The sequence below is a fragment of the Electrona antarctica genome, assembly GCF_951216825.1.
Source record: "Electrona antarctica genome assembly, chromosome: 6".
Classification (NCBI taxonomy): Eukaryota; Metazoa; Chordata; class Actinopteri; order Myctophiformes; family Myctophidae; genus Electrona; species Electrona antarctica.
In genome coordinates, this window is record NC_136811.1 from 17,936,444 (window position 1) to 17,954,649 (window position 18,206).

The 18,206-nt window shown below is 44.2% G+C and overlaps 1 protein-coding gene across 1 annotated transcript in view; it reads left to right on the forward strand.

Annotated features, from left to right (window-relative positions):
* The window catches only part of LOC306924350 (FH1/FH2 domain-containing protein 3-like), a 95,194-nt gene extending 80,756 nt beyond the window's left edge, over positions 1-14,438 (forward strand). The window contains exons 18-25 of the mRNA XM_079502844.1: positions 1,494-1,676; positions 4,044-4,163; positions 6,893-7,054; positions 7,188-7,378; positions 8,473-8,665; positions 12,982-13,174; positions 13,544-13,711; positions 14,200-14,438. Coding sequence (XP_079358970.1) covers positions 1,494-1,676; positions 4,044-4,163; positions 6,893-7,054; positions 7,188-7,378; positions 8,473-8,665; positions 12,982-13,174; positions 13,544-13,711; positions 14,200-14,282 — 1,293 coding nt within the window. The 3' untranslated portion in view covers positions 14,283-14,438. The remainder of the gene's footprint in view (positions 1-1,493; positions 1,677-4,043; positions 4,164-6,892; positions 7,055-7,187; positions 7,379-8,472; positions 8,666-12,981; positions 13,175-13,543; positions 13,712-14,199) is intronic.
* The last annotated feature ends 3,768 nt before the right edge of the window (positions 14,439-18,206 follow it).

Below are 18,206 nucleotides of genomic sequence, written 5' to 3' on the forward strand. Positions count from 1 at the left end.
GAATGGCCTCCTCCCCATGGTATTACACAAGCCATACTCTTCATACCTTTCCCTTGGGAATGTTCTTAACGTATATAGAGGAGTATGTATGCCTCCGCACGGCGCTCGCCGGCGAGAGCGTGGAGGAGGAGTACAAAGTTCAGAAGTTGTGCAAGGTTGCAGGGTGGGGGGTGTGTGAAATATGAAATTCACACAGCTGCAGATTACGCTGTGAAACTCTTGAGTGTTAATTTAACTTAAGAGTGTAAAACAATAGACCCTAAAGGGTCCCATAAGTGTTGAATTAACCTGAGGATGTTGGAGCGTGCGGTGCTGGGAGCAACCCCCTCCTCCTCCCCTTGTCTGTGTGATTTACGCCTGACTTATAAATGGCCGTGCGCCGTGTTGCGCACCGTTAAACCGCAGATCTACAAGCTCACTGTTCTACGTGCGCACGCACAACACCGCCGGGGCGCGGACGAGCATAAATCACCCATTAATTAACTCTTCTCTCTGACACACTGTAGCTCCACGCGACCTCACGCGTACGTCAAAGACTTTCTGATTGTCTGTGTCAGGTGGAAAGCTGGAAACCTCCTATGTCCAAATACGTAGCAGATCGAAAGTGCCGCGTGTTGAGCTTATGGATCTGCTACTTTTATTGCTTTTGTGTGACACTGTGGTATGATCAAGTACAGGGCGTTCATTTACTTATTTATTTTTAACACAAAAACTTAGAATATGGAAATAATTCTGCCCCGACAGCAACGATATATCGACTGACCCATAGAGCCACACCCCCCCCCCCCCCCCCCTCCCCTCTCTCTCTCTCTTCTGTCCCTCTCCCTTCTCCATTCCCAGTGGTGGGTAAAGTACTCACATTTTTCACTTAAGTAAAAGTATCAATAGAGGGTATGCGCATGCATAAAGTGAATGGCAGATCGAGTGGCAAAGTGAGTGACAAAGTGAATTTAATGTTGTTTAAAGTCATTTAATGCAATCAAATAGGACTTTTCTGTTTGGATGTATGGGCTGTTAATGCCAGAAAGTAGTTTTTGCCACTCAGTAGGCATTCCCGCATAACTTCCAGGTATGATGATGTCACGCGCATACCCTCTATACTGCATTGTAGAAATTCTCTGTTAAAAGTAAAAGTCCGGAAATATCTACAAGCTCAAAATGCGCCACATCACGAGCTTGTAGATCGGCTATTTTCAAATGGCCGTAATGAAGTGGTTGATGTATGTTTTGTTACAATAATCAAAATCTACAAAGTAACTCGTAACTCAAGTTTTCAAATAAAAGTAGTGGAGTAAAAGTACAATGTTTGGATCCGAGCAGAAGTAAAAGTATTGGTTATTGGAAACTGGAAAGTGGAAATATTCCAGTAAAATAAAAGCACCTCAAAATGTTACTTAAGTACAGTAAATGTAGTAAATGTACTTTACTATGTAAATGTACGTTACTTTACATCCCTGTCCGTTCCCTACTCATCCATCCTCCTCTTCCTGCAGAAAATCCTGACGATGGTCCCCAGCGAGGAGGAGAAGCAGAGGATCCAGGAGGCCCAGCTGCTCAGCCCCGACGTCCCCCTGGGCAGCGCCGAGCAGTTCCTCCTCACGCTGTCCTCCATCAGCGAGCTGTCCGCCCGCCTGCAGCTGTGGGCCTTCAAGATGGACTACGAGCTCATCGAGAAGGTGAGGGAGGATGCCTTTCCCTCCGCTTTCCCCTCTCTAGTGTGGCTCGCTCCATGCGCCGTGGCACCTGCGAGCCGTGGTGCGATCCGGAAACAGCGTGCCGTCCGTGGCGCTCGGGCGGTGGTGCCTGCCCACCGCTACGGAGCCCGTGGGTTCGAATCCACCGTGGTCCTTCCGCAGGGGTCATCATTATGTCCGTGCACGGACAAATGTGTCCGTTGGCAAAGACTTGGTCTTGGAACATTTACATTTTTTTTTGTGGCTTTCACCTTTATTTTATATTTTTTATGGAGGGACAGAAAGTAGGCTGACAGGAAATTGGGAGAGAGATGGGGAGGAAGACATGCAGTAAAGGCCGTCAGGATCGGGAGTCGAACCCGCGGCACACTGCCAGACTGGATTAACAGCCAAGGTGCCTGGACCGCTGAGCCATGGGCCCAGGCCGTCTTGGAACATTTTAGATTTTCTTTTTTACACACAGACCATAAGTCTCTAGGTTTTCTTCAGAATATGTATGACACTGATTTACTAGGATGCTATGGCATATTAGGAGTCCAACTAGTACTAGTGGTTCTCAAATGTTTTATTTGCAAGGAAACCCCCTAACCGTCAGGGTCACAGACCTGTTATGCTCATTCAGGGTTAGCTCTTTATGCGTTTCTGATAATATTGTCATTTTTAATGTCCGTGGCAAAACCTTTATCTTGACAGAATGTCCACCACAAGCCAGCATGGCGATGACCCCTGTCCTTCCGGCGTTGTCGAGCATCTATATTATGAACACAATTGGGCCCGTGTTCGGGGCAGGGAAGCCGGGCGGGGAGGGTGGTATTTGTCACTGTACGTACTCCTACGGGCTGTCAGCAGGGAGTGTTGGGCGGGAGGAGTTGGACGAAGGCTCTACGTCCTCCCGGTGAGGGCTCCTCACTGGCAGGTGATTCAGTAGTAGGATACACCAGCAGTGACGACACACAAATGTGTGTGTGGAGGAAGCAATTATCATGACTAAATTGAGGAGGAAATTGGGTAAAAAGCTAAAGAATTTCAAAAACGGAGGAGGAAACAGAAAACGACGTGCCGTTTATAAATTTCATGGCAGTGGCTCAGGAGGTTGAGCTGAGTTGGGAACTTGGGATACAAGAGGTTCTCAGTTCGATCCCGGGTTCCCCCCATGGGTTTGTGTCGAAGTGTCCTTTTTGAGCAAGACACGTGACTGAACCCCTAATTGCTCCCGATAAGCAGGCTGGTGCCTTGCATGGTTTCCTCTGCCGTCTGTGTACTCTGAATGGGTGAATGGAATGCACATTTATAAGCTAAATGGATAAAAGTGCTAGGCCTACATAAACGTACAATTTACCGTTTATCTCGCACCTCCATTACTCCAATTATTAAAGTTTAGGCATTTAGCAGGCGCTCTTATCTAGAGTGACATACAAGTGTGCGAGTTCGGTTATGGACTGTAATCAATAAACAATAATAAACTCAATACACTTTTATTAAACTCAAAAACTAAACTCTCTCTACTCTCCAAAAAGTAGAGAGAACAATGTAGTGCCTCAAAGGAGGCACTACATAAGGAGGAGTTGACCCAAAGGGCCTTTCAATCTAGGCAGATGACCAAACAGCATAAATAAAATAAAAAATAAAACATTACATAACCACATGAAAACCACAATAAAACCATAATCCAAAATCGAAATTAAACTGATAAACACATAAATCACAATTATAAAGTCAAAAGCAAACAGCATTTGGGTTATAATAATATATGCGAATGAAACGGACCGTATAAATGGAGCTTATCATACTTTTATGATTATTGAACAAAAACATGAGCTGCATTCTAAACCCAGACGTAGTGAGGATGTTGCCAGTCTGCGTCTGGGTTGACTCTAATGGAACACATGACTAAATTAGGACACAGGAAGTAGAGTTTAATCTAATGCAACACGTCTGACTATATTTGGACCAGAGTAATATAGTAATAGAGTGGCGACACTAGCCTTGACTCCCATTGTAACAATGGAATGCAGAAGTGCTCATTCTATCTCAATGGGATAGTTCCAGCCATATAGGAGCAATGTTTGGAACTATAGCCCGTACCCGCTTTGCGGCGAGATCAAAGCATGTCGCTACTCTCCTACTCTACACTCTTATTTGGACATAGGAAGTAGCATGGGTTAAATCTAATGGTAACGGTATGACTATATTTGGACAACAGGAAATAGGGTTAAATCCAATGGTAACGGTATGACTATATTTGGACAACAGGAAGTAGGGTTAAATCTAATGGTAACGGTATGACTATATTTGGACAACAGGAAGGGTTTAACCTGATGTTAAAGGTATGGCTATATTTGGACACAGGAAGTGGCGGAGCCTCTCCAGGACCTGAAGGAAGGGATGGACCAATTAGAGAAGAACAAGACGCTAGGCTACATCCTGGCTACGCTGCTGGCCATCGGCAACTTCCTCAACGGCACCAATGTGAGTAAATGTCTGATTTATACACAGATGGATGGAACATATCTGATCTGCTGCAACACCTTATGAGCTTGTAGATCGGCTATTTTCTGTCTGTCTGTCTGTCTGTCTGTCTCTCTCTCCTTCTCTCTCCCTCCCTCTCTCTCTCTCTCTCTTGCTCTCGCTCTCACTCTCTCTGTCTCTGTCTCTCTCTCCTTCTCTCTCCCTCCCTCTCTCATCCCCTACCATATTTATTTGGCAGGGATAACAGTGCAGTCTCTGTATGTATCAAAGAATGTGCTATGCGCTCACAGAATGTCTGAGCCCCCAACTGTCTGTCTGTCTGTCTGTCTGTCTGTCTGTCTGTCTGTCTGTCTGTCTGTCTGTCTGTCTGTCTGTCTGTCTGTCTGTCTGTCTGTCTGTCTGTCTGTCTGTCTGTCTGTCTGCCTGTTTGACGGTGCAGAAGACAAGGAGTCTTCTCTTTGTGTGTGTGTGTGTGTGTGTGTGTGTGTGTGTGTGTGTGTGTGTGTGTGTGTGTGTGTGTGTGTGTGTGTGTGTGTGTGTGCGTGCGCGCGCATGTGTCTGTACTGTGTAGGCTTGTGTGTGTACTGTGTAGGCTCGTGCGTGTGTGACTGTATGTGTGCGTGCGTGCATCCTTGTGTCTGCGGGTGAGTGTGCATGCATGCGTGTGCGTGCGTCCTTGTGTCTGCGGGTGAGTGTGCATGCATGCGCGTGCGTGCGTGTGTCCTTGGGGATGCTATTAGAGCCAAACATGCATAGGGAGAGAAGAAGCATGCAGCGCGGCCTCGGTCGGCATCCAAACAACAACACGTTCTTCCCATAAATAATAATGGTGGCGTTTCTACTTCTTACAGTAAGAGCGTTTGGAGCACAACAAAGAGGCTCCTGTTGTTGCAGCTCTCCTTTGATGCTACGCTCCGCCGTAGCGAAACACAACCATCGTCAGCTATAGGGCTCTGCAGTTGATTGTGGTTTGTGATAATCACAGCCTTAATGGAGAGAAATCACTGCTCAATACCCCCTCCTCTCTCTCTCTCTCTCTCTCTCTCTCTCTCTCTCTCTCTCTCTTTAAAGATATGTTTGCTCTCTCTCTCGCTCTCCGTAATTATAGCGTTGTCCTGTAATTTAGTTGCGTGGTATCTCTGACCCCCGCCAAGAAAAAGGAAGTGTAATGTAGGGCCTGCAGTTTATTTATTTAGTCATTCGTTGCACATTGAGAAGTTTGCTGACGGGTGGGTTGAAGCCATGTCCAGCACACTGTATATCTGCTGAGCAATACTAAACTCTGTTCTAGTCTTGATATCGTCTCTGTACCTCATATTTTCAATACTTAGAATATGGAGATAAGAGATTTCTGCCCGACAGCAACGCTATGCATTAGTAGCCTGGCTAAAGCCAGACGCGAATCAGGCGGATTACACAACAGTGTGATTTGAGTCTGGCTTATTAGCCAGGCTAATGCATTAGGCCACGGTCCCACAGTCTTCTAATTTATATAATTATTATAATGTTTTATCTCCATAATTATACAATGTAAAATCCTCTTCATTTACAGTGTAAGTCTCATAATCTCTCATAGTTATAGTCTTTGGACTAAAATTTAATTTAGTTTTGTGTCATCTGAAATGTTTTAGATTTAGTCTAGTTTGAGTCGACAAAATATCATAAGACTAAGTCTACAGTTGATTTTGTCGCCTAAATGTAATGGCTGACACTCAAGTGTCTGTGATAACCATGGTTATGGTTAGGGTTATGATTAGGGGTAGGTAGGGTTAGTTATGTCGGAATAACGAGCCGTCATACTAATGACACGGACCCGAAGTTGGCAACATATTTAGTTTTAGTCATCATTATATAGTTTTTATTTATTTTTTGTCAGTGAAAAAATTTCGTCATAGTTTTAGTCGACGAAATTAACACGAGTTAACACGAGTGCTCGCCTTTCTCTTTTTCAAGGAGATCATTTTAATTATTAAAACTTCCAACATGGCAACACAATGTCAAATGGACTGAAGAAAACCGAGTCGAGTTCCTCAATGGAAAATATGGAAACTCAACCCTGTTGAGTTTTACGTTTTCAAGGCGGCGGTACAGAGTCAACAAAGAACCCATAATAGGAAATAAATAAAAGACAATCAGGCCCACAATTAAACTAGACACTAGACTAGTTTGAATCATGTATTCCTTGGCTGAACATTGTGAACAAGCTACAGAGGGAAGAAAGGGAAGAAACAAGCATGCATGAATATTCTCTAGAGAGTAATGTTGTTTATTTGCACTGGCCAATCCATTATGGCGGACAATCAAAATGAATCACGGGTTAAGGTTTTAATCACTGATTTTGTCGAAATTTAAGCATTGGAACACAACTCAAATTAAAGTAAAAACCTATTTCCCGAAATCCTTGATTAGCCATAAACTATGCTTAATTTAATCCTTGTTGATCCTTGTTTTAAGTGTCCTTCCCTGCGTTATGTCCAACCGGGGAAACCCCCCCTTTCAAGTGAATAGAAGCTGCTTGCACTCCTCATGCATAGAAGGAAGCATGAGGTCGATCCATTGCTCTCCCCAGGTTGGCAGAAGGAGTGTAGTGCCCAGGATTGATTAGATAATTGACACTGGGTGAAAAAAAAGGGTCAGCTTCCAACGGCCTAACGGATATAGTTCCTTGAATCGAGCCCCGAGCAGGTGAAGGGCTTTAAACTGAACAGAGACGTTGTGTGTTTGTGCAGGCCAAGGGCTTTGAACTGAGCTACCTGGAGAAGGTTCCGGAGGTGAAGGACACGGTCCACAAGCAGTCCCTGCTCCACCACGCCTGTGCCATCGTGGTGGAGAAGTTCCCAGAGAGCTCCGACCTCTACTCCGAGATAGGAGCCATCACCCGCTCATCCAAGGTCAGCCCCACCTGCACCACAAGTATCAGCAGTAGTATTTGACGGAATAATTGTGCACAGTGGTATTCAATATGAATGAATGACTCGTACAACAGTGGTCTGAGGTGACATCCTATCACACTGTCCCATGCAGGTGGACTTTGACCAGCTGCAGGACAATCTGGCCCAGATGGAGCGACGGTGCAAGGCGTCCTGGGACCACCTCAAGGTCATCGCCAAACACGAGATGAAGCCGGCACTGAAGCAGAAGATGTCTGACTTCCTCAAGGACTGTGCAGAGAGGATCATCATCCTGAAGATTGTACATCGTAGAATAATCAATAGGTATGTTTTCTTTATCTGCGATGTAGATAATGTGACGTGTTGTAGGCTTGTCGATCGGCTATTTTTTTTTTACTATGAAAACCTGCATTTCCTGCCGTGTCACGTCACGCCTTGTGTCACGCTTCCATATATGGTCACGCCTCATGACACGTCACGCTACCATATATGGCCGTCTCCATATATGAAGATCACGACACTGACCTCATCAAACCCTGGATAGCCATACATGGAGAAGACTGGATCATCACCTACATCTGCATATATGGAGCCGGCCAGCAACTCTACATCTGACCTCAAACCTCAAACCCTTAGATCTCCATATGGAGCTGACCTGTTCTGACATTCCATATATTGATCCCTCCCCACCCGCCCTTCCTCTTCGATGTCTCCCTTTTGACTTATACCTGTCCATTCAAATTCTAGACGCCCCAAAGTTATTAGTAGAGTTCTCAACAGGCCCGAAAATTAAGGCCCTACCTGGGCCCTCATCAAACCCTGTACACTCAAGACACTGCCCCCGCTGCCACCTTTAGATCTCCATATAAGGAGCTGACCTGTTCTGACATTCCATATGTTGATCTGACCTTATCAAACCCTCTACACTCAAGACACGCTCCATATATGGCCAGACCTCATCAAACCCTGTACACTCAAGACACTGCCCCCGCTGCCACCCTTAGATCTCCATATAAGGAGCTGACCTGTTCTGACATTCCACATGTTGATCTGACCTCATCAAACCCTGTACACTCAAGACACGCTCCATATATGGCCTGTACAGAATTCATTCCATATGTTGATCTGACCCCCCATGCCAAAGTGCCAGCGCTCGCCCAGCAGGCGGATGCGTGCACGCCCTCAGGGCATCTTACTGGTATTATTACCTAATTGGTAATTTCTGTGTTATGTGTCATATCTGCCCTGTGCAAGTTGTGTTTATGAAGCCTAAAGACCGAACCGAAATGAAAGTGTTCCAACTTATGTTGGACATAATGGATATTGGTCATACTGTGAATACAATACAATGAATCGTCCAGTTATAATGTTTAATCGTGACAGCCCTATTTATGACGCCGTTGTTGTTTCCCCTCCAGGTTCCACGCCTTCCTGCTGTTCCTGGGCCATCCCACGTACGCCGTGCGCGACGTGAGCGTCCATCGCTTCAGCAAGATCCTGAGCGAGTTTGCGCTGGAGTACCGCACCACGCGGGAGCGCGTGCTGCAGCAGAAACAGAAGCGCGCCAACCACCGAGAGAGGAACAAGACCCGCGGGAAGATGATCACAGATGTAAGTAGAGCTGTCACCATGACGATCATCTTTACTGGACCAATTCATTGTCCCTATAATTAATTGCGATTTGAACACGTTTCGGTCGTTGAACATTGGAATTCTGTTTGATTTCTAGTTCGGCCTTTAGGCTTCGTAAACGAAAGGTGAACAGGAGAGATATGACAAATAACTTGCAGAATTTAATAATTGATCTTAAAATAACACGAATAGTGGAAATAGTCGATAGTGGAAATAGACGATCTTCAAGCTCAAAACACGTCACATCGTGACACATTTTGAGCTTGTTGATAAACTACGGTATTATTTTCACAATTTTTGAAATTTATTGAAAATATTTCAATATGGAAATGATTATGACGTTTATATAAAACCAATTATCGTCATAATCACCTCAAATAATTGCGATTGGGCGAGTGTGTAATAATTGTGACAGGCCTAGATGTGACTGAAGCCTACTTCACACGCCTCGTCTCACCTCTGTCAAAAAGGCAGATTTAGAAGCGTGCCATATGACAGTGGCTCTGTGGTCAACCTAATATAACTACGTGACTGACTATTCATTTGGCAAAAAGGATTCTAAATGCCGAATACTGACACTTTTTCCAGGTTCCCCCCTGCTGATCCCCAATGTCTTCCTTCAACTTCGAATGCACTCTTCCAATGACTGTGTGGAGCAACCTGAATTCTAATATCTTTGGCAACCGCTTAAATCTCCCAATTTTCCCCCCGATCTCACCGTGATTTTCCTTCTCTTTGCGCTAGCTGGATTTGACCAGGGACAGTCCATTACTTTTCCTCTTTCAGACACATCCACATACATATGCAGTGACATCAGCATGCTCCCTGCATATAGTCATAGTGGGTTACTGTAACAACAGTCCCGGAGCTTGTTTTCAGTGTATCCCGCTCTGTGTGGCAGTCTGTCCACAGGAGCAGCAGCAGGCTGTCAGTCTGTCCACAGGAGCAGCAGCAGGCTGTTTGTAGATTTGCTATTTTCAAAAGACTTTTATATCTTTTGAAAATAGCAGATCTACAAGCTCACAATGCGCAAGCTTGTAGATCGGCTATTTTCAAATTAGATGGCTGAAATGAAGTGGTTAATGTAATATATTCTGTAACAATAATCAAAATATACAAACTATGTTTTCAAATACATGTAGTGGAGTAAAAGTACAATTTTGGATCCGAGATGTAGTGGACTAGAAGTATTGAAAATTGGAAATACTCCAGTACAGTTAAAAGACATCAAAATCTTACTTAAGTACTGTACGTGAGTAAATGTACTTAGTTACTTTCCACCACTGCCTCCCTGTGTGATTAAAATAATCCCTTAAACCCAGCGGAGCCTGCCGCTCCCCAGCGGGGCCCCCTTGCAGTTCAAGGGGAACCTAATTGAATCACTGTGTGAGAATTCAAACCTTTGCAGGTCCCTGTAGCTGGAATAACATCCCCCAGAGCCACCAGGTGTCTCCTCTTACTGTCAGTGGCTCCTGCAGTGCAGGCCAGCAGAATGGCCACCTCCCCCTTGTCCTTGCAGGCAGCTATCCATTGTATTCTTAAGGCCCTATTTACACTGGCAGCCAAATCCAGCCTGAATCAGATCTGTGCCACATCCAGATTGGAATCTGATTTGTTTAAATGAGTCATGTGACCATTTAAACCAATCGGATTTCAATCTTGATGTGGCACAGATCTGATTCAGGCTAGATTTGTCTGCCAGTGTAAATGGGGCCTTAGTAGCTTATCAGTTACTTATTAACCCATTTAGGCCTGACCACAAAATGTAATACAATTCTTCTAAATCCTCCAGTTTTCTGAAATAAATATTTTCACGATTCTTCAAAAATAGCAGATCTACAAGCTCATAGCGCGCCACTCGGTGGCGTGCTATGAGCTTGTAGATCTGCTATTTTTCAATAGCTAAATTATAACATAATGTTTAAAACACCAAAAGGGGTTCCCGACCCAAAATGCTGTCGGGCAGAAACCTTGTCCACACACATTTGAATCCTGAAAAGTAACATTTTTGGACATACAGTATGAGGTTTCCACCCGACAGAGACTATGTTATTTCTTATATCAACAAATCGCCAAGAACACATTTTAATTGATTTATTAGAATTGACTAAATCCATTAGTGTGATTAATCACCTGAATTATACTAAATCGTACAACAGTGTCATGCAAAAATAGCCGATCTACAAGGTCACAACACATTACATGGTGGCACATTTATAAATAAAATATTGAATCAATTATCGGTAGTAACTGTTGCACCACTAGTGCCAACATTGAAAAGATGTGTTTCATACAGTGCTTGACTCTTGAGTTGAGGAGGTTCAGAGAAACGATCTGTCTATATCCTTCTGCACGTCGTTCTACTTTTCTTTTTAATTCATGTTGTTCCCTTCTTCTATCTTCCTGCTGTCTTTTATTTCCTCTTTCTCCATTCTGTCCTCTGTAGAGTGAGGACGAAGATGAACTGGAGGTAGGGGTGACTGTCACAGAGTGTGTGTGTGTGTACGCACGGCCGTGCATGTGTGTGTGTGTGTGTGTGTGTGTGCAGTCTGTGCATGCACGGCCGTGCACGTGTGTGTGTGTGTGTGTGTTGTACTTGAACCTGACTGGTCAGTTCTGTTAACAGGTGGTCTGATTGATGGATGGGTTTACTACTATGTTTTACCCTCAACCACAGTGTGTGTGTGGGCGTGTATTCTAATTCCTAACAGTTTTCTGTAAAACGCCTGTCGCCATATCAGTGGTTCTCAAACGTTTTCATGTCAAGGACCCCACACATTTTTCTATTTTTTTCCCCCAGAGATTTTCACACATTTTCTATACTAATACTAATGGTTTAAAGTGGTTGAAATGATTGTGATGCTATATGAAGGAACTACGCTGTCCCAGATTGAATGGGTCAACAGACGTTGGATCCATTAGTAAGACTGACAGGTTAGTGAATGAGGAAGGAAGGAAGGAACACACAGAGACGAGAGAGTGGACAGATAAGAGAGAGACACTGTTGAGTGAGTGAGTGTGGAAAACAACGGTGTGTTATATTACTCAAGTTAAGTACACGCTTTGAGGTACATTCATTTACACACTGTACTTGCTTGATTATGTCCATTTTTCATTACGTTATACTTCTACTCCACTACATCTCAGAGGCAAACATTGCACCTTTTGTTTTTTACTCCATTCATTTTTTTTGAAAACTTCAGTATTACAAGTTGCTTTGCCGATTTAGATTATTATTACAAAACATACATTAACCACTTAAGCTTTTTTGTACTTTTTACTCAAGTAAAACATTTGAATACCGGCCTTTTACTTGCGTTACAGTATTTTTAAGTGAGAAAACAAAAATAGAACCTAAAATAAGAGTACTTCTTCCATCATGAAGTACAAGGAAGTGTTAATTCAAAGCAGCAGCAGCAGCAGCCGTCAGGGCGGTCGGTCGGTCTCAATCAGCACATCACTACTTCCTGCTAGAAATGAATGGTGGGTAATAGACCTCAGGGGGGATCTAGAGGTCCATCTCTTGTCTGGGATCATCTTACTTAACATGACTCACACTTGTTTTCAGACCACATGGAATGCACCCTCTGGTCTTGGTAACGCAAATAGCAGATATGCATTACCTAACTAACACAACTCACACTTTGTATATGGAGACAAGAAGCATCCACAGGAGTGTGTACATGTTTTTGTTTTGTTTTGTTTTTTAACTTGTGAGCAGTAACACATATTATGTGTTTTACTTTCCGCAGAGAGTAAATCGTCTCTTTCGGGTGGAAACCTCATTATGTCAAGTGCAGTAACTACGTTTTTGGACACACCGATGTATTTGTGCATCCCAAAGGTCAAATTAGCCTTTGTGATTTTGTGGGATAAATAATAAATTACCTCAAGCACATGATTTACAATTACTGTAACATCACTTATTTGCCGATATCTCATTTGGCTGACCAGTTGAAACACTTTTAAACCCAATATTGGTCAATTTTTGTTCCCGTGGTTACTGCACTAACTTTGAAACTGTTACTACTTCGCCTGGAGACCAGACCAGTGGTCTGTGTGAATTAACCTGACTGTCCGTGTGGTTGAAAGGCTCAGGACATCTGCTTGTTTTTCAGAGCCGTGACGGGGTGTGTCAGAGCATGATCGTGTGTCCACCGCTTCCCCCTTCTCTTAGTTGTAAATGCATCAGTAGAGAAAATAAGAAGGTCATTCATGGATCTCCTTTGTGTCTCCTCTCCTCTCCTCCGCTCTCTCTCCTTGTCTCCCTCTCTCCTCCCAACTCGTTCCTACAGAACGGTAAGTTCGCCGGAGCCTCCTCCTCCTCTGAGGGCCAGGAGGTGCATCCTCAGGGGCTCCAGTGTGCGGAGGACGTGGCTGAGCATGAGAACATGAAGGCGGTGTTGAAGAGCAGCCTGCTCAGCCCCGACAGCGGCAGCTCCACCGTACCGGGCCTGCGCTCGCGCACCAGAGCCAACAGCACTAGAGGTTAGTCGCTTTCAAGCATCCATATGACGATAATGACGATAACAATCATTATTGTTTATCGTGATAAAAATAGCTTACAATAATCTATCGCGAAATTGTCCTCCGTCATACACTAGATGAAACTCTGTAAATTTACTTTATTAGACGGACCTATTTGGTACGCTCTTATTTCACTCTACAGAAATCGATTCTAGATCTAGATCTTTCGGGGTGAACGTTCACTCCCCAGAATAGGGACGCTATTATGCAAACAAAAGTGCTATTTTAAGTTTTAAGCATGTATATATTGATTATCGCGATAATACCGTTAATCACAATAATCTTTGCCACAATAATGGTGACATGTAATTTTCCTGTGGCCACATGCAGCGCGGGTTCCTCCGTGGTGCACGGCGTCCACAGACGACCCGCTGAGCTGCTGCGCCGACGACACGGCCGACGACATCATGGAGAGGATCGTGCGGTCGGCCACTCAGGGGCCCGGCCAGCGGGCGCAGCCGCGCGAAAGGAGGCGCTCCCGCGTCAACCGCAAGTCACGTGAGTTCATTAGAGCTGCATTTACATGCACAGCTGAGTCGAATGCCTATAGTATGACGGTGTTGCACGCTGAAAAGAGCAGACCTACTGCAACAAGCTCATAGCCTCGTTTTCAGCCCTCTATACTCATCTCCGAGGAAAAAAAGCCTGGTCACAACGTAATGCAGAGAGAGTCTTAACGACACTCGTTTCCTTCACAGAGAATGTAAACATATTTATGAAGCCTCAATCTCATTATGCTTGGTTGGTACTTCCACCAAATCCCGGTACGTCCGTTTAGACACTCAACCAGCTAGGTCTTGCCCATCGTGACAAGCTTGCGCATTGTGAGCATGTAGGTCTGCTATTTTCTTCTAAGCATCACAGTCGTAAGTTGAAGTAGAAATTGGGCTTTAAGTCTGTTTTTACAAATCTAGGCGACAGAGGCTTTGATTTATCAACATTGCTACATTTCCCAACTCTGTGTCTTTTCTGTGTTGTTGTGACAGTGAGGAGAACACTGAAGAACGGTCTGACTCCAGAGGAGGCCAGCGCTCTGGGCTTGTCCAGCGGTTCAGAGATGGCAGTGTGACCACAAGGAGGCGCCAGAACCTCACGCTGACACAAAGACAGACTGAAGAACGCCTCTTGGGGGATGCTTCACGCCCCGTCGCCCCCCTCGCTCCTCGCTCGCACACAACCCCACCTGTCAGCCCACCGCGTCACCACCGTGGCCTGCCCCTAGCCCCGCCCCGTCCCCTACCCCTCCAGCTTCAATGAGTTGAGCTCACCTTTGTGTTCGGTTTGCACAGGCTTGCAACGTGTGTGTGTGTATGTGTGTGCGCTTCCTGAAACCGAGTGGTCACAGAGAAAGTACAGAGAGAAAAAAAAAGTATATATAATTTTTGTTTTGTCCCTGTAATAATATGCGACGAGGGGGAGGGGGCAGTACAGATCGATCTCCCACTCTCAGGTACAGAAGCGCAGCGTGTTGAACCACTAAAGCTATGCTGGCGTCGGAGGAAGATCGCTGATCTCTCGGACTCTCTGGTCTGAAATCCTGGTGGCCCTATGATGGACGCAGCGCAGTGTATACACACATCCTGGTGGCCCTATGATGGACGCAGCGCAGTGTATACACACATCCTGGTGGCCCTATGATGGACGCAGCGCAGTGTATACACACATACTGGTGGCCCTATGATGGACGCAGCGCAGTGTATACACACATCCTGGTGGCCCTATGATGGACGCAGCGCAGTGTATACACACATCCTGGTGGCCCTATGATGGACGCAGCGCAGTGTATACACACATCCTGGTGGCCCTATGATGGACGCAGCGCAGTGTATACACACATCCTGGTGGCCCTATGATGGACACAGCGCCGTGTATACACACATCCTGGTGGCCCTATGATGGACACAGCGCAGTGTATACACACATCCTGGTGGCCCTATGATGGACGCAGCGCAGTGTATACACACATCCTGGTGGCCCTATGATGGACGCAGCGCCGTGTATACACACATACTGGTGGCCCTATGATGGACGCAGCGCAGTGTATACACACATCCTGGTGGCCCTATGATGGACACAGCGCCGTGTATACACATACAACATAGGCTACCCGCATTGGAAAGCGCTCGATTTTGCTTATTTTTTGTGAGGTCTAAAAGGCATCTGAAGGGTTGGGACACGTTGTGCTTGAATCACTGTGGCCTTGACTGAATAGAAAAAGGGCTGAAAACGCTCCGAGTCTGGAAGACACCCCTACTAAACGGCCTCGAGCTTGGCGCTCAGCCAACGTGGCTTCAGTGATAGATAAATGAAATCAATTACGCGTTTTATTTTATCTCTCGGATAAGACGGCCCTCGTGCACACTTTGTGTTATTGTTCTGTTATGTATACTACTGTGGTAGTTGTTGTGTTTATGTTCATTTGTTGCTCAAGATAAGGTGCTCAGATAAGGAATATTTGCACTGGACGTAGAAGTTGGATCTTGAGGGAATGTGAAAATCCTTTGACACTGACGAACCACTCAGACATCGAAATATGAAAACGCCGCAAACTAGCACAGTTTTTTCTTTTTTCCATATGGTTTCTTAATATCAAGACAGGTAGATTACAACCGACCACAGGCGTGCGTTCAGAGCTTTTTTCCTGAAATGTGGCATTTTGCTGAATATGTGTGGAATATTGCAGAATGCAGATAGTGTGGACGTGGAGCCATAATGCAGAGAGATGGTACTGATGGTTCACCAATCACCACAAACAGAGAGAGAGATGGTACTGATGGTTCACCAATCACCACAAACAATTCAGTTACTCTGGATGACACTGTTGGTTAAGTCAACTTGATAATACCACTAGTTATATAGATTTTATTATATTTTATTTTATTGGCAACTGTAGACTTATTCCATGATGACAGCTGTGGACCATCATCTCTCACGTACTTTTCAATCTGACTAAATGTTTAAACAGAAGAGCAACATCATCACCACATTACATAAAGGCTTGATAGAAACTATGAGTGCCTTTCACAAACGTTTTATTTATTGAGACATTTTCAGGGACGTATAATCAAGGAGATGTTACTATATAAGAAGTGTAGTTTGAAAGAAATTGAGATCAATCTCACCATAAATCAGTCCTGACAACCTGCCCGTTTATTCCCATGTTTTAGCGTCTCAAATCAAATATCTCATCGTAGTGTACTTGTATCCGGTTGCCTTAATGTAGAATGGTAGGCAGATTTCCTCTGAGCTTTGATTCCACACTGTTTGAAAGATACCAAACTCGGCCAGGCCAAATTAATGAGTAGTTCAGCTGAGATTTTATGTTGCTTCTAATTAGAAGACTGGGAATTCCGAGAAGCACATAATGCAAAGCCCCATCAATACAAACTTACTCCGCATAACTATCTGCTATGTAATAATATACAAGAGCGGGGAAACTCTTGTGTATTCATATTTTACTATTGTGAGCTCATTGCACTACCAATTAATTTGTAATGGCCTTTTGTGACACGTATATTCTCACACAATCATTGGCAACATCTTAAGATGGCAGTTCCATCCACTAGAATGTTTCACTGTGATGGAAGCATAGCCATTGTTGAGGACTAACACGACAAGGGTTTATAGTCCGTGTGCATTATCTGTAATAAGGCCACCTTAAGACACACCAGCACCAATAGCAGTCTCACGCTTTTTCTGGAGAAATTATTGAAAGACTATTCAGCACCTTATAAACAAATTTGTAGCATGCGACTTTTATCAGAGAAAAAAAATAACTTAGAAGTTTAGCCTTTTTCTCAGATTGTATAAGGGTTTTTTGTCAAATGGGGGAAAATAAATAAATAAAGAGAGGTACGTAGATTCATGTAAAGTATTATTCTAGATAAATGCTGTAAAATGTTGGAAATGTCACAACCATGTGTTATGTTGATCTTCCATTAATTGTTGCTTTTCTTCCTGTAGAATAGTGTATTATAGACAAAAAGCAGTATTATTCTAAAAAGTATAATTTAAGCTAAACCAAGCCATGCATGGTTTAAAGAACATGTTTGCAGACGTGATTCACTTCTGCTGGAGCAAAAAGGGAGGTTTGTTTCGATTCTCAGAGACTGTAGTGTTTTTATGTGTTTGTTTGTTTGTTCCTTTTCTTCTGGTTGTATTGTTTTATTATGTTCATACTGCACAGACTTGAAATGAACCAGAACGCCGTTATTAAATTCACCACCTGGTACCTGTGGAAACTCTCAAGTCGGATTTATTACCTAATTGCGTGCGAGTGTTGCGCATCGAAAATATCCATGTACACGACAAGCTTATACATCGGTTATCTTCAATGTGTGATATGGCATGCAACAAAGTACAGTTGGGTGCCACCGATATTGTCCCTTATCATTTGACCCATTTAGGCCTGACCTCAACATTTAAAAAAATCCTTCTAAATCCTCCAGTTTTCTGAAATAAATATTTTCACGATTTTTCAAAAATAGCAGACCTACAAGCTCGTAGCGCGCCACTCGGTGGCGCGCTATGAGCTTGTAGATCTGCTATTTTTCAATAGCTAAATTATAACATAATGTTTAAAACACCAAAAGGGGTTCCCGCCCAAAATGGGTGTACTGTCCTTTTGCGCAGATCACGCAAACCTCAGCAAAAAGAAAAGGACAATATCGATGGCCTCCAACTGTATGAATCAGGCATCGGAAGCCTATGATTTCAGTGCACTCAGTATAGGCTATATATATTTTTTATTGTCTGATTTGATATTAGCCCACCAATACCATACATGCATTGCTGCCTGTGCCATGACATCACCGTGGAACTTGGACACTAGCACCATACAACCATGAAGGCTTCTCTTGTGTGTTATGCCCACAACAAAAGCATGTACGATTACCACAATAAAGAAGTTCTCAAGCACGTCTCATCCTCTCATGGTCATATTTTCATTGCCCATTTTTACGGTAAAAGAAGTCTGGAGCTCTCTGCTGGAATT